General features: G+C 42.7%; 1 protein-coding gene and 1 long non-coding RNA gene across 3 annotated transcripts in view; both read right to left on the bottom strand.

Annotated features, from left to right (window-relative positions):
• Positions 1-5001, bottom strand: part of SREK1 (splicing regulatory glutamic acid and lysine rich protein 1) — a 41948-nt gene extending 36947 nt beyond the window's left edge. For both annotated transcript variants that reach the window (XM_035309107.1, XM_035309106.1), the window contains exon 1: positions 4790-5001. In XM_035309107.1, the coding sequence (XP_035164998.1) occupies positions 4790-4950 (161 nt within the window). In that variant the 5' untranslated portion in view covers positions 4951-5001. The remainder of the gene's footprint in view (positions 1-4789) is intronic.
• A 4459-nt stretch (positions 5002-9460) lies between these two features.
• Positions 9461-12786, bottom strand: LOC118155765. The gene is made up of 3 exons (XR_004746000.1): positions 12687-12786; positions 12379-12445; positions 9461-9489 (listed from the first exon to the last, which is right to left on the bottom strand). It is a non-coding gene; the product is annotated as an uncharacterized LOC118155765 (long non-coding RNA).
• Between the last annotated feature and the right edge of the window lie 1796 nt (positions 12787-14582).

Here is a 14582-nt window from a genome sequence, read left to right as displayed (position 1 = left end):
TACTAAACAGGGTAGCATGATTTAACTCTACAATCCTAGGGAAGTCCTCTTTTGGGATACAAACTAACAGACCCAAACAGAACCCATTATTTTAAAAAACAATCTTAAGATACTGACTGGGAAAAGTCACTGGGATCAGGAAGCTCACTGCAAATACTAAGGAGTCATCTTAAAGAACTTCAATTTTATTCAATGCTTAAAAAAGGCAAGGTGGTTTCTCCCTCTTCCCCTCCATGATCTGTATGGTTACAAGAACTTTAAATCAACTACTCTAACACTAAGATGCTATTTAATGTAATCTGTAAATGATTGTATTCGGCGATGGAGATTTCCTTTTAGTTTCTTAAGAAATTCTCTGTTGCACCCTAGAGAAGCAAGGGACGCCAATTGTGACTGGAGAAATGCAGAAAAATGGTAAAAATAAATACTTCTAATAATAACAGGTCAAAAAAAAAACATAGCATAGCCTTACATAGCATAGCCTTATACTTTGCGCTACAGTCATTGAAACGCAAAATGTATAGGTACCAGATATACCATCCTTGCTCCCTACAAAGTTATGTACCTTCTCCTTTTTCATTCAACGCAGCAGTAGCGTGGTGCTCAGTGAATTACAGCGGAACAGGGCTATATAAGGAATTTCCTGTAGAGTGGAAGTGATCACCTAGACAAATTCACCACTTCTACACACTTCTACACACTTCTTCTGACAGCAAAGTATCAGAGGATTAGGGGAAAAAAAATGTCAAAACTAACATGTAATGCTGCAACTTTAAAGGGGAAAATATCTAAAAAATTCATTGTCAAGAGCCATGCTTCAATGTGCTATATGTCCTTGATCAAATACCAGAATGAAACTATTATTATATTTGTTATAAAAAGCAGCTTTGTTAATGAAAAAATGTGAATATTTTATACAATCAGATTTTCTATTTTAGATTTCAGCAGATTAAGATAAACATGACTGACATCGAAGAGGTGAAGAATGATTTATATTTTAACTCAGAAAGACCATAATATGTTATTAGAAAAAAGGCAGTATATATGCTTTCTGAAGTGTGTGCATGTGTATAGCATGTATGACATACATACACTTTATAAAGCAAATACATTCCCTTTTATATTCTCTTAACTATGACAATCATATGTATTTCATATCCATTATAAATAAACATGCCCAGTAAAGGCGATGGGATTTAAAAAATTGCAGTAAATCTCTTAAGTCAAATGCCTTTTTTTTTCCTTAAATGAGAGATGGCTCAAGATCTTCCATGGAACCTGAAAGGTGGATGGTGGTACTCAAAGAGTTGCAGTCAATGACTCAATGTCCAGGTGAAGATCAGTGACAACTGGTGTTCCTCAAGGGTCAGTATTGGGACCAATGCAGTTTAACATCTTTGTTGATGAAATGGACAGTGGGATCAAGTGCACCCTCATCAAGTTTGCCGATGACACCAAGCTGTGTGGTGTGGTCAACATGCTGGAGGGAAGGAATGCCATCCAGAGGGACCTGGGCAGGCCTGAGAGGTGGGTCTGTGTGAACCTCATGGGGTTCAACAGGGCCAAGTGCAAGGCCCAGCACCTGGATTAGGGAAATCCTAAATCCCCATATTGGCTGGGCAGAGAATGGATTGAGAACAGCCCTGAGGAGAAAGACCTGAGCATCTGAGAGCTCATCATGAGCCAACAATGTGTGCTTGCAGCCCACAAAGGCAGCCATGTGCTGGGCTGCATCAAAAGCAGCACGGCCAGCAGGGTGAGGGAGGTGGTTCTGTCCCTCTGCTCTGCTCTCATGAGACACTACCTGGAGCCCTGCGCTCAGCTCTGGGGCCTCCAGCACAAGAAGGACATGGAGCTGTTGTAGTGGGTCCAGAGGAGGACCACAAGAATGACCAGAGGTCTGGAGCACTTCTCCTGTGAAGACAGGCTGAAGGAGTTGGGGTTATTCAGCCTGGAGAAGAGAAGGCTCAGGGGAGACCTTACAGCAGCCTTCCAAGTACCTGAAGGGGGACTGCAGGAAAGCTGCAGAGGGACTCTTGGTTACAGCGTACGGAGTACAGCGACAGGGCAAGGGGGAATGGCTTTAAACTACAAGAGGGGAGAGTTAGATCAGATAAAAGGAAGAAATTCTTCACCCACAGGGCGGTGAGGCACTGGCACAGGCTGCCCAGAGAAGCTGTGGATACCCCATCCCTGGAAGTGCTTGAGGCCAGGCTGGATGGGGCTTTGGGCAACCTGCTCTGGTGGGAGGTGTCCCTGCCCATGGCAGGGGGTCAGAACAGGGTGATCTTCCAACCCAGACCATTCTGTGATGAATACAGAAACGGTCTGTATGAAGAGAAATGTTCATCTCTGTTCTGCAAACTCATGCTCGGTAGACGAGAAAAAAATGTTTTGTACGTACACTGAGTATCTGCAATACAGAATTAGAAAAAAAACAGGTTACAGTTCTATGCAATGCAATATGTAACTTTCTTTCACTGCTGCTTTGTCTATAAAAAAGGATATTACTCTTTTAGTATCACATCATATATTGTTATCTTTAAACAAGAACTGTTTTATAACTACCTGTTTCTGTACAAGGGCTGGTAAATGAAGTCCCAGTCTCAGTGAGAGCTTTTGCTTAACCATTTATCATCAAAGCTTTTACTACTCTTTAGTCTCTATTTATGCTATTTACATTACCTAAATATTCTGGAATTACTGAAAGCTTCCATGCCCCTATACTTTTACTCCTCACTGTAAAATAAACCAAAAACTGCATTTTAATATTTGTCATTGAGTAGCCAATATCCATGAGACCTGTACTTCACTAAATTCAACTTTCTAAATCATATTTTTCAGATGAAAACCTGAGTGAAAAGTTAGATTCCCACTGTTTCATGAAGGTCACAAAAATCATGCTCCAAAATACATCAAAAGTTTAGGTTTCTTACAGGAATGTTTTAAAGTTATGATGAGTATGGCATGATTTTTTGTCTGATGTCAACTATAATGTAAAATGCAAACCTCCCTTAATGAACAGAAAGAATTGATTTTTATAAATCTAGGCCTTAAAGGAAAAAGCATTAACAAAATATATTTCTGCAGTTTGTTAAAATTATGGCATGTTTTTGGTTGGGAATCCTTTGCTTTCCGTACATTTGATAATGAAACATTGTTTTCTGAATTTATCATAATATTATTAAATGATACTTTTAGATAGTCAATAAGCAGCACATCTTTTCCATTTCACATGAAGAAACAGACACCCTTAATTGTTTTCTAGCATTATGATATTAAAGTCAGGTCAAATGTTCTGAAGTATTTGACAAGGAAATGTGTATTTCTAAAAGTTATGCTTAAAAACTGTAAATAAAATGAACAGTAAAATAAGTAATCACAATCCTGTAACCTATCTTGGGAAAACAGAATTAATTATTTAGAACTGGTGCTTAAAGCATCATAACCCTGACATTTCCAAGCAAAACCCTACTACAGTATTTTAGCATTTCATTTATATATGTATATTTCACATGTGTATATATATGTATATAAAAATTATATATAAAATGTTGCTCATGTACATATATATATATACACACAAGCAAAATGTTATACATAGACACAAAGCTTAATTGCAAAGAACAAGAAAATATGTATTTGCCTTAAAATCTTCTATACCTCTTGGTAAAAAATAAAAGCAACAGCTATAACAAAAAATATGTTTAGTCACGAGAAACGTGTATTAAGAAGCAACTGTAGAAACAGTCCAAACTAAGAACCCAAAAATTCTATGAAAATCACCAGGAATCTGCAGTGTCTAGAGTTGTTTAAATCTCATCTTTGCAGGAATTGGTGTGATTACATATACTCTATATAAATATTAAATCATATTTAGTATTTCCAAATGGTCCTTGTTCAAACCTAGGCAAGTATCTAGTAACAGATAAAGATGGACAAACACCAAATTCTTTGCTATTAAGTTTTAAAAGACCTTTTATCTCTCTGAACCTTTACTTAACATAAAGATCAAAATATCTGGATGCGAAATGACCCCCCCCCCCTTTCTGCTACCCCTATTTTATTTTTTTAGGCAGAAAAGAAAGGATATATTGTTCAAAACGGCACGTCTGTCATTCACACACTAGTATCACAGATGCGTTAATAAAATTATTATACGTGTTAGTAGGATTATTGCTTTTCCTCCCCTGCGCTGTTGGCCGCGATCTGCTTGGGTGAAACACTGGGGTCAGCAAAATAGCACTGAGATCGGTCGCAGGCAGCTGCCAAGCGACGGCAGCCGCGATCTGGAGGCAGTTTTCGTGCCCGCTGTTAACTTCTACTGGCCGCGGGCGCCCTGCGGAGGGCCTCTGGAGAACAAGGCAGCTGCCGCCCCTCTACGAGCAGCCCCGCCGCACGTTCGAGCGGCCCCTCAGACAACAAGGCGCCGGCCACGCCAGCCGGGATCCGCGAGGCGGGCACAGGAGGGGATTTTCAACAACGGGGGACGAGAGGCGGGCACCCGGGACATGCTCCCCGCGGCCCCTGAGGCGCGGGGCGGCGAGAAGAAGCCACGAAGCTCCGCCGCTGCCCCGCCGGGGGGCCGGTGCCGCCATCTTAAGTGCGGGCGAAGCTCGCCTCCACAGCCGTACAAAGGGCCGGCACCACGTGACCCCGCGCCCGCTGCGGCACTCTCCAGTGCCCGCACTCAAGATGGCGCGGGGGGGGGGGGGGGGCGCCCCCCCGCCCCACACACACATACACATACACACACAGACACACAGTCCCCCGGGTCCCCGCCGCTTACTCCGGGGGGTAGAGGCGCAGCTCCTCGATATCTCCCAGGAAGCCGAAGAGGGTCCGCATCTGCTCGCTCGTTACCGCCGAGGAGAGGTTGGTGACCTGGATGACGGACGTGGGGCCCAGGGGGAAGCCGAGCGGCACCCCGATGCCGCCGCTGTTCATCATGGCGCAGCCCGCACCGCACCGCACCGCACACCGCCACACGCCGGACCCGGGGGCGGGCCTGCACAACGCAGCGAGCAGCGGGCGGAGCGTCCCGGCGTGCGGCCGCTCTAGCTCCCGGACTCGACTGCTCCTCCCGGGAGGCGGTGCCTTCCCGCCGCCGGGAGCCCGTTGGCAATGGCTGCCGGGGCCGGCCGTTAGTGGCGGGGGCGGCCGTTGGGCGCTAACGGCAGCGCCGCCCCGGCGGGTGCCGCGGGGGGCGGGGACAGAAGATGGGAGGAAAATGGAAAGGAGTTCCCGCCGAAGCGCGCTGCCTGTGGCCGAGAGGTCGGCTGCTACCGCGGATTTTCAGGGAGAGACGGTTAAATTACCCTGGGGAACACAGACACCCGTGACAACGTGTGGCCTCGCTGCCTTTGGGCAGGACGGGCTGTGGTGGGATCGGTTGCTAACATTTTTGTTACAACTCGACCGGGAATCGGTCCCAATGGCATCGATTTTGCTTGTAATTACGTTTTAAGTTGTCTTTAAACATTAAATTGACTGGAGAAAATGGGCCTGGGTGCTCAGTATTTTAGGATCTAAGTGCAGTCTTTCCTAGGTGATAATTGCGTGTCTTGGCACTACAAAGCTAAGGCTTTAGACGTGAATATTTTAGCCTCTCGGGCCTTCCGAAACCCAAACCTAAACTGAGAAAGGGCTGAAGCACTCTGGAAGCCATCTCTGCCGAAAAAAATACTGCAGATTTGTGATACTTCCGTGAGCATGTAGGTCAGCAGGAATCTCCGCGTCTGTAAGTCTGGTTAGTGCTTCATGTCTTTACTTGTATAATTCTGTTGAAGGCAAACCAGTACTTTAGGAAGAATATGTTACAGAATTTTAAATAAAGTAAGTCTTGGACAATTGCTTGGAATTCCTTAAAAATGTATGTATTTCAGGTAGCATTTATTTGAAAATAATACTTGCTGCAGTCATGTTCCTTTTCTAAGTGGAATCCCTGTTGTAAAACTACAAGTTTCAAGTTAAACCCATATTTTCAAGCATTCTTAGAGCTTCTAAGCTTAGAGAAGTTTAGCTGGAGAACTCAAGGTCCTTTGTTACGTTTTAGGCAAAATTCAGGTTTCTTAGGATTATTTAATCTATAGAAATATTACATAAAATTTTCCTGTGTTCTGACCAGTAACCATTCAGTTGGTGAGCAGACGTGTGGAAACTATTACTGCTCTGAACGTTCATGCCTTTGTCCTGCCTGTCTCGGTGGAAGGTACAAGAAAAACAAGCTCTAAAACTCACTGAGAGAATAATTCTGTAACGTCAGAACTAACTGGGATACCCTCCTTCAGGTAAATCTTTTAATAATAAATACAAAACTCTGATCTACTGTTCCTCTGACCCAAAAAATAAATAATAATAATATTTAAAATAAATAAATAAATAAAAAACAGAACGGAAGCAAAATACCATTTACATTTGGTGTTTGTCAGTCCCTACCACAAGACAAAATTAGCTTGAAAAAATATGAAAAATAATTAGATTTCAGAAGAATAGCAAGAAAAAAAAAAACAGCCAGAAACCTTGGTTCGTTCACACAAGCTGCCATCAAAATGCCAGAAGCAAACAATGAATCTGTTTTAACCAAACTTTTCAAAGTTTAAAAATACATACTAGTCACTCTCTCCTGTTAATAAAAAACAAAGCTATAGTGTAAAGAAGTTAACTCACGTAGGTAGAAATGAAGAATCAGGTAGAAGAAGAATCAGTGTACAAACATTTCATGTTAATGACTCGAGTGAGGCCTAGAAATGAGTTTTGTTTTGTTTTCTTCTCCCAGGTATGTATCTAATCCACAGCTGGTTAATTTGTTGAGGTTTAACCCCGATAGGCACGAAGTCACCACACAGCTGCTTGCTCATTCTTCCCCCAGTGGGATGGGGAAGAAAATCAGAAAGACAAAAGTCTGAGAACTTGTGAGTTCTGATAAAGACAGGTTAGAATCACTGAGTTTGAAAAAGACCCTTAAGATCATCTAGTCCGACCATCACCTAACGCTACTAAGTCCACCGCTAAACCATCTTCCCCAAACCTACATTACTGAACGGGGTTGTTAGGCCCCAAGTGCAGCACCTGGTGTTTAATTGTTGAATGCCAAGCAACTGGATGAGCCCCCTAGCCTGTCCAGGTCCCCCTGCAGGGTCTTCCTAACCTCAAGCAGATCAACACTCCTGCCCAACTCGGTGTCATGTGCAAACTTAGTGAGGGTGCACTCGATCCTGCTCACCAAAATCATTGATAAAATGTTAAGGACCGTCCCCAGTACTGAGCCCTGGGGAATGCCACTTGTGACTGTCCACCAGCTGGATTTAACTCCATTCACAGCGACCCTTTGGGCCTGTCCAGCCAGCCAGTTTTACCCAGTAAATAGCACGTCTGTCCAGCCTATGGGCAGCCAGTTTCTGCAGGAGATGACTGTGGGAAACAGAATCAAATGATTTCCTAAAGTTCAAGCAAACAGTGCCCACAGCATTTCCCTCATCCACTAAGTGGATTACCTTATCACAGAAGGAGATCAGGTCAGTTGACCAGGACTTGACTTCCATAAACCTGCACTGACTGGGTCTGATACCTGGCTGTCCTGTACTTTTCGTGTGATGGCACTCGAGAGGATCTGCTCCGTGACCTTCCCCTGCACCAAGGTCCGACTGACAGTCCTGTGATTCCCTGGATCCTTCCTGTCCTTCCTGTAGATGGGCATCACGTTTGCTAACCTCCAGTCAACTGGGATCTCCCCAGTTAGCCAGGGCTGCTGGTAAATTGCTGAAAGTGTCTTGATGAGCACTTCTGCCAGCTCCTTCGGTACCCACAGGTGTATCCCATCTGAGCCCCTAGATTTGTGTATGTTCAAGTGGTGTACTAACCATTTCCCCTTGGATTATAGGGGCTTCATTATGCTCCCTGTCTTCCAGCTCAGTGGACTGGGTGCCCCAGGAACAATTAGTCTTACTAATAAATGCTGCAGCTGTTGCCTCTCTCCGCGCTACCCCAGCCCAAGAGACAACATCTATCGGCTGCCTAGACGTCTGCTCCCCAAGCAGGGACACCAGAGACGGACACTACGTGTCTAGCTCAAGTGCCAATTCATTGCTGGGTAACATAGCCTCTTATACCCGTACACGCAACCACCCCGGATACTTGTGACCCCTTGCTCCACCCACTGTCCCTCCCACTTTTCCCCACAGCAGCAAAGCATTGCAATGATCCCCTCCCCTTGCCCCTGGCCTGGCTAGCAGCGAGAGGTCCCTGCTATAGAACTTCCTGTAATGTGCAACTCAAATCTGGGGTTACAACAGTTGAAAGGCATATCCATTACGATCTCTACCCCTTGTCCTCACAGACCAGGACATAGGGTTTAAGGTTACAACTCCCTCCCTCAGCCCTGCTTCAGCTTGGGCTGGTTCATCATCCCCAGCCCCTTACAAGGCCTACCTACCCTGTCGTGGCCTCATCCGCAGCCACAGATGCTTTGATGTAGTCTGGCATGGCCTTGTCCACAGACATGGACACTGCAAGGTGTACCTGCTGCAGCATGGGCTGGTCCATGGACACAGATGCGTTGAGGTGTACCTGCTCTGCAGTGGACTTACTTGTAGCCACAGGCATTTTGGGATGTATATTCTCCCACGTGGACTTCTCCATGGGTCACAGTCCCCCTGACTCGAGTTCAGTCTAAAGTCCCAGCCTGTCCAGTACAGCAGCAGGAGGACAGCAGTGATGCCATGGCCATCTGCCAGTCCAGGCTCGTGGCCATCGCTGTTATCAAAATGTCCCCAGGCACAGCAGAGGAAGATGATAAAAAGTACAGCAAGCAGCAAAAGCAAAAGCAGCCTCTAACAAGCACTAGACTCTAACAGTATACTTCCTTATACAGTAAGGAAAGCAAGCCCCATGGTAAGTAAAGGAACCTGCCAGTTAGCAGCTAAACAGCTATACAGCATCTATAAACTCAGTCTAGCACACTCCAATGAAATTTGTCATCATCTCAAATCCTTCAAGCCCCACACTGGGCACCAGAAAGAATTGTGAGGTTTAATCCTGGTAGGCGGCTAAGCACCACACAGTCACTTAGACTCCTACTGGTGGGATGGGGGATAGGGTCAAAAGGGAAAAGTGAAAGAACTCATGGGTTGAGATAAAGACAGTTTACTAGGTAAAGCAAAAGACACACATGCAAGCACAGTGAAACAATCCATTCACTGCTTCCCATCAGCAGGCTGGTGTCCAGCCATTCCAGCACAGCAGGGCTCATCGCACGTAATGGTTTCTTGGGAAGATAAATAACCTCACTCTGAATGTTCCCCCTTCCTCCTTCTTTACCCCGGCTTTTATTGCTGAGCATGATGCCAAACAGTATGGGACATCCCTTTGGCCATTTCAGGCCAGCGGTCCCGGTTCTGTTCCATCTCAGCTCCTGGTGCACACCCATTCTCCTGGCTTGCAGGGCAGCACAAGGAGCTGAAAAGTCCTTGGCTCTGTGTAGTCACTGCTCTGCAACAAATGAAACATTTGAGCATTAACAACATTGTTTCATCACAAATCAGAAACACAGCATCCTATGAGTCTCTATGAAGACAATTAACTCTATCCAAGCCAAAGCCAGGACACAAGCGCACATCAGCCTTGCACTCTGTTTTCCTGCAAAACTGATGCTTTAGTGCTTACTGTAAAATTGAAGATACAGTGTGTAGTTTACCAGGGGGTGTTGTTATTCAGCTCCAAGGCTGATATGAGGGAATTGAATGCAGGTTCTCATATAACAGAACAAGTTCTCTAACCTTTAATCTGAATTGCTAATGTTCTGACAAGGGGCTGGAAACAGGAGCCCTAGCCCCAAGAATATTCCTGATTATCAGTAGAACTTAGATAAAAACCTTGGCACCAAGCCACTCTTCAAATCTTCCTATGAAAAGCAGTTTGCTGTGGAAAAGAGATGTATCCATAGGTGGTAGCTGAAACAGGATGTGGTTTTATGAAAAGCCAGAATCTGAGCTCTGCTTTTCCCAGGAGGAGCAGTCACATTCCATGACCTGTTTTTTCACCTTCTCATTCATATTGGGCACTTGTTTCATCTGCTGATGAGCTAGCACGGCGCATTAAATGGGCAGAAAAGTCTAAAAGTCTAACTATTTGTGGGTTGGTTTTGTTGTTATTGTTTGTTAGTTTCTCTTTCTAAAAAAAAAAAAAAAAATATTTTGAAAGGTTGTTTTTTAACCACCTGAACCAGTTTATTAGCATACAAGAACCAACATAAGGAAGTAAGTGGGAACAAATGATCAGGAGCAAAGATTGACAAGAATGTCTGCCCCCTTTAGATGTTAGGAACTAAGAAGTCAGCCCAGTTTCTTTGTGAAAACACATGCTTAGACTGCTGATCTGATTTGTGGACCATTGCCTGATTGTATATTTTTGTTTACACAATAACCATTTTATATTTTAGACTTAGAAATGGTTCATCTTAGAAAAAAAAAAAATCCATAGCATGTCACAGATGTCATGTTGATTCTGACTTTAAATCTAGGTGTCTAAAATGAATTTGTTATCATCAAAGAAAAATAAGAGCACAACTTTTATACAGAACCTAAGTTCTTCAGCACAGCCATGGCTGACACATTGACCTTCAGAAGTTTTCAGGGAACAGTGGGCAAAATCTTTCTGGTTTCTTCACTTTGAACTAATGACTCTTCCCATTCCTCTTGTTTGCATCTCTCTACCCCTGTTTCTGGGAAAGTGCTTCTCTCAAGAAAGACCTGAAAATCCCTGATTTGTTTTCCCAAGCATTCAAAGAGACTGGATGCTTAGGAGTAAGAGTTACACAGTCCCTAGTGTATCTTTGCAGCTTCCACAATGTGATGCTGAAGGAGTTCTGATGCCAAAGGTTGTATCATATTTAAATAGCCCACAATAGCTTGCTTTTTGTTGTTGTTGTTGTTTCATCACTTATTTCTTTAATCACATTTTATACCTACATTTGGAAACCACAAGATGTCTGGAATATAATTACATATTTCATTAAAAAAAAAAAAAAAAAAAAAAAAAAAAAAAGCATTCTGTTTCTGCTCTTGTTCATACTTGCTGTAGTGTAATTTCATTCACTGTCCTTCAGAGAGAAACAGTGAATAAGCTTGTTTACCTTCTCTTGCCACTTTTCCCTCACTCATATATAGGAAGAGACTAATGACACAGTTGACTTTGATTTTGCAGCTTTTCATTATGCCTCATTATTGTTACTAGTCTCTTCTCTGTGTATTTTTAGTTTTATTGTGGTTTTCTTTGAGCTTGTAGGAAGGGTAGTTCAAACTATACACACTGGGTTCAATACACAGGAGCAATACACTTACATGTTAGCATGTTGTTTTCTGTTTGTTTTTCTCCATCTCTTTCATAAGCTTCAGTTTGTTTTTCATTTACCACCACTGAGCACCAAGATGATATTTTTCAGAAATCTGTGGGTAGCAGCTCCAAGCTTTCTCTTCCTTATAAGTGCTAGTAGCTTATTTTAGTTTATCATCTGTATGTGCAGTGACGTTTGCCGTTTTCTCCCATACAACTTCACATTTTTCAGCATGGAGTTTTATCTGCCAGTTTATAATTCCTTAATACCAGGAGATCATTTTGCAACTTTTTGTAGCTGGCTTTCGTTTTATTTGAATACTTCAGTGTTGTCAATGAATATATTATTCATTCAATATTATACCTCCCCACTCAATAATACCTTGAAAATGGGGTGAGTAGGTCAGACTTCTTGAAGAGATTGCTGTGAGATCCAGGTGATAGCGTAGTGAAAATTGATCACTAAGTCTTTCCTGTCTTCAGCCAAATATTAATCCATGAGAGAATCTGTTTATCCCATAACTGTCTGAATTCTTTAAAGCCCTTGGTGTCAAAGGTATAAATCTGTTGTATCTGCCCTCCTCTATGTACTCAATGAAGAACACTCTACACAGAGGCTCTTTATTAATTGAACAGACTTTTTTCTTTAAGTCATAAAAATGATGCTTAGGCTATCTATCTGTCATCATGTTCATCAACCAAACTACAAAGAGCCAGCCAATCCCAAACCATTATTAGTCCTAAAGTAGTTACCATTGCCTGATCTCAAATGAAAGTCAGTAATAGTTTACATACAGTTAATATTTAAACAATTGCATAAAGTAAATTATTTTACAAGACAATACTACAAAGCATGAATAATAAATAAATAAAAAGATCACTGAAATTTAAATGTATAATTTGAATATAATATACAATTCAAAGAATATTCTGACTAACAGTAAGTAAATTATTAAAGGTGCTGGAACAGTAGTTTTCTGACCTTTTTTTTTTTTTTTTTTTTTTTTTACTATTGGAATAGATAATAAGAGAGGGAAAGATTTGTACATGAGCATCACTACATTGTGAGGATAGAGTACAAAAAGAAGAGTGGTTTCCCAGTCTGAGTATTCTTCTGGGAAAATAAATGAGGACAAACTCATTTGCCCAAGACCTGGCTCATCAGTCAGAAGAAAAACAGCCCAAATATCTTCTTCTACAGTGGGATGTTGAAGGACAAAAGAAAACTTCAGCTGTGATCTAAGTGCTGGATTAATACATGGAGAGGCTTTTTCCATTTGTTCTCACCTGTTTTTATACTTCTTAGTAACTGGATTTTTGTGCTTAGATTCAGTAAATAAATTCTTTTATTTTACCTTACATGTATGAGCAATGAAGTCAGGTGAGCTCTCAAAGACAAAGTCATTCCATTCCCACAGTGCAGCAGTCTTTAAACTTCTCCCAGCTGTGGATCTCTGTCTCCTGACAACCCAAACCATGGCTTTTTACTGAGCACCAGTCCTGGCACTCTAACTGGGGTTTCAGAAAACCCTTTGTAATTGCAGAGTTACCCAGAGTTGATTGGATGTTCTGGAGAACAGCTTTACACTCATTATCCTAATTCTCAAAAATATGTATTTACACCTTTCCTGGGAGGGGGAAGTTATCACTCCATAATTTCTATTATTAATACATAAAAACAGATGCAAACTATGCTTCAAAGGGAGCAGGTTTATCAGCAATTGAGCAGTCAAAATATGCACATTCCCTTTCTTCACCTCTCCTTCAAAGTTGCTCTGACAATTAAACTGGGTAAGACTTTGCAATCCTGAAGTTCTTCTGGTATGAACAGTTTTCAGATAAAGTGAAGGCAAACGATAGATGATAAACCATCTTCTGTTCACAAGGACAAATAAACAATCCTTTCTTAAAACAGAAGAGTAAGGGTTTTTTCGAGTTACGTAACAGATCAATGAATATGGATTATTTGCTTACCTCTGCTACAACTTACAGCTTTGTCTTAATAATCAACTTAGTTTTTCTTGAATATAGAGAACTATCTTCCTCTAAAAGTTCCTCTTGCCCTGCCCTCGTTCTTTTAGCTTCTGAAGTGATCTGGAGATGATTGTCAACAGCAGGATTAACATGCAGTGTGCCCTGGCAGCCGGGAGTGCAAACCACATCGTGGGTGCATTGAACAAAACACAGCACAGCCAGCTGGTCAGAGGAGGCGATTCTCCCACTATGTGCAGTGTTGGTGCAGCCCCACCTGGAGCACTGTGTGCAGTATGGCTTCCAATACAAAAAGGATGTTAAGTTGTTTCAAAGCATCCAGAGAAGGGCAACAGAGCTGGTAACAGGGCTGGAAGGCCTGTCCTGTGAGGAGAGGCTGAGGACACCTGGGTTGTCCTGTCTGGAGCTTATTGTGCTTCTTAGTCTTTCCACAAGGTTTAAAAAACAATTACTGGGGAACATTAATTGCCAGCAGAAGCAAATGAGAAAATCTTTCACTAAAATGAGATCAGTTCTAATTCTTGGGCAATTTAGATAAGGTAACATTTAGCTTCAGATTCAACTATTCCTGGGGCACTTAAGGCTGTGCAGCCTAAATATAGGCTTATTTTGTAATTAGCTTGTGATAATTACCTGCCATAGAATAAACACAACCATCTTTGAAAGCATGGTGGGCAGCTGTCCATAGTGCTCTGTTAGGAGAGCAGGCATAACAGGCAGTGCACGTTCCCTCTGGGGCTTTTGTAGTCTGTGCTGTTCTATTATAATGAATAACTAGGAACTTTTACAACACCAAGCTATGGAAGTGTACTGTGGCTGGAACTACGCTGTTTTGCCTTTATACTAGAAACTCGTAAGTGATCCTAATGGAGCATGTACAGATGCCAAGAGTACAGTGTTATGGTGAAAGCTCTCATTATCTTTCCTGGGAAATCAGCAAAACTGGATGCCAGTCTGAAGTACCTGGACACTAATGCACAAAGCACAGTGAACAGACAATGAATTAGATATCCACGTGCAGTCGCAGGGCTGATATGTTACAGGGATCACATGGATTTGGTAGAACAGTTCACAGACCTGAAGGCCTGTAAGGATGCAGGCTCTTTGTGATGGACAAGCTGGGAAGATGGGGAGGGAAGGTTGCCCTTTATGTGAAAGAGCAGGAGGAATATATGGAGCTGTGTTGGAGAGATGAGCCAGCTGAGCGTTTCTGGGTTAGGGTCAGTGGGCAGACCAACACTGTCAATTCTGTGGGTGTC

This window comes from Oxyura jamaicensis, chromosome Z (assembly GCF_011077185.1).
Source record: "Oxyura jamaicensis isolate SHBP4307 breed ruddy duck chromosome Z, BPBGC_Ojam_1.0, whole genome shotgun sequence".
NCBI classification, from domain to species: domain Eukaryota; kingdom Metazoa; phylum Chordata; class Aves; order Anseriformes; family Anatidae; genus Oxyura; species Oxyura jamaicensis.
This window is presented reverse-complemented; position numbering and strand designations above follow the sequence as displayed.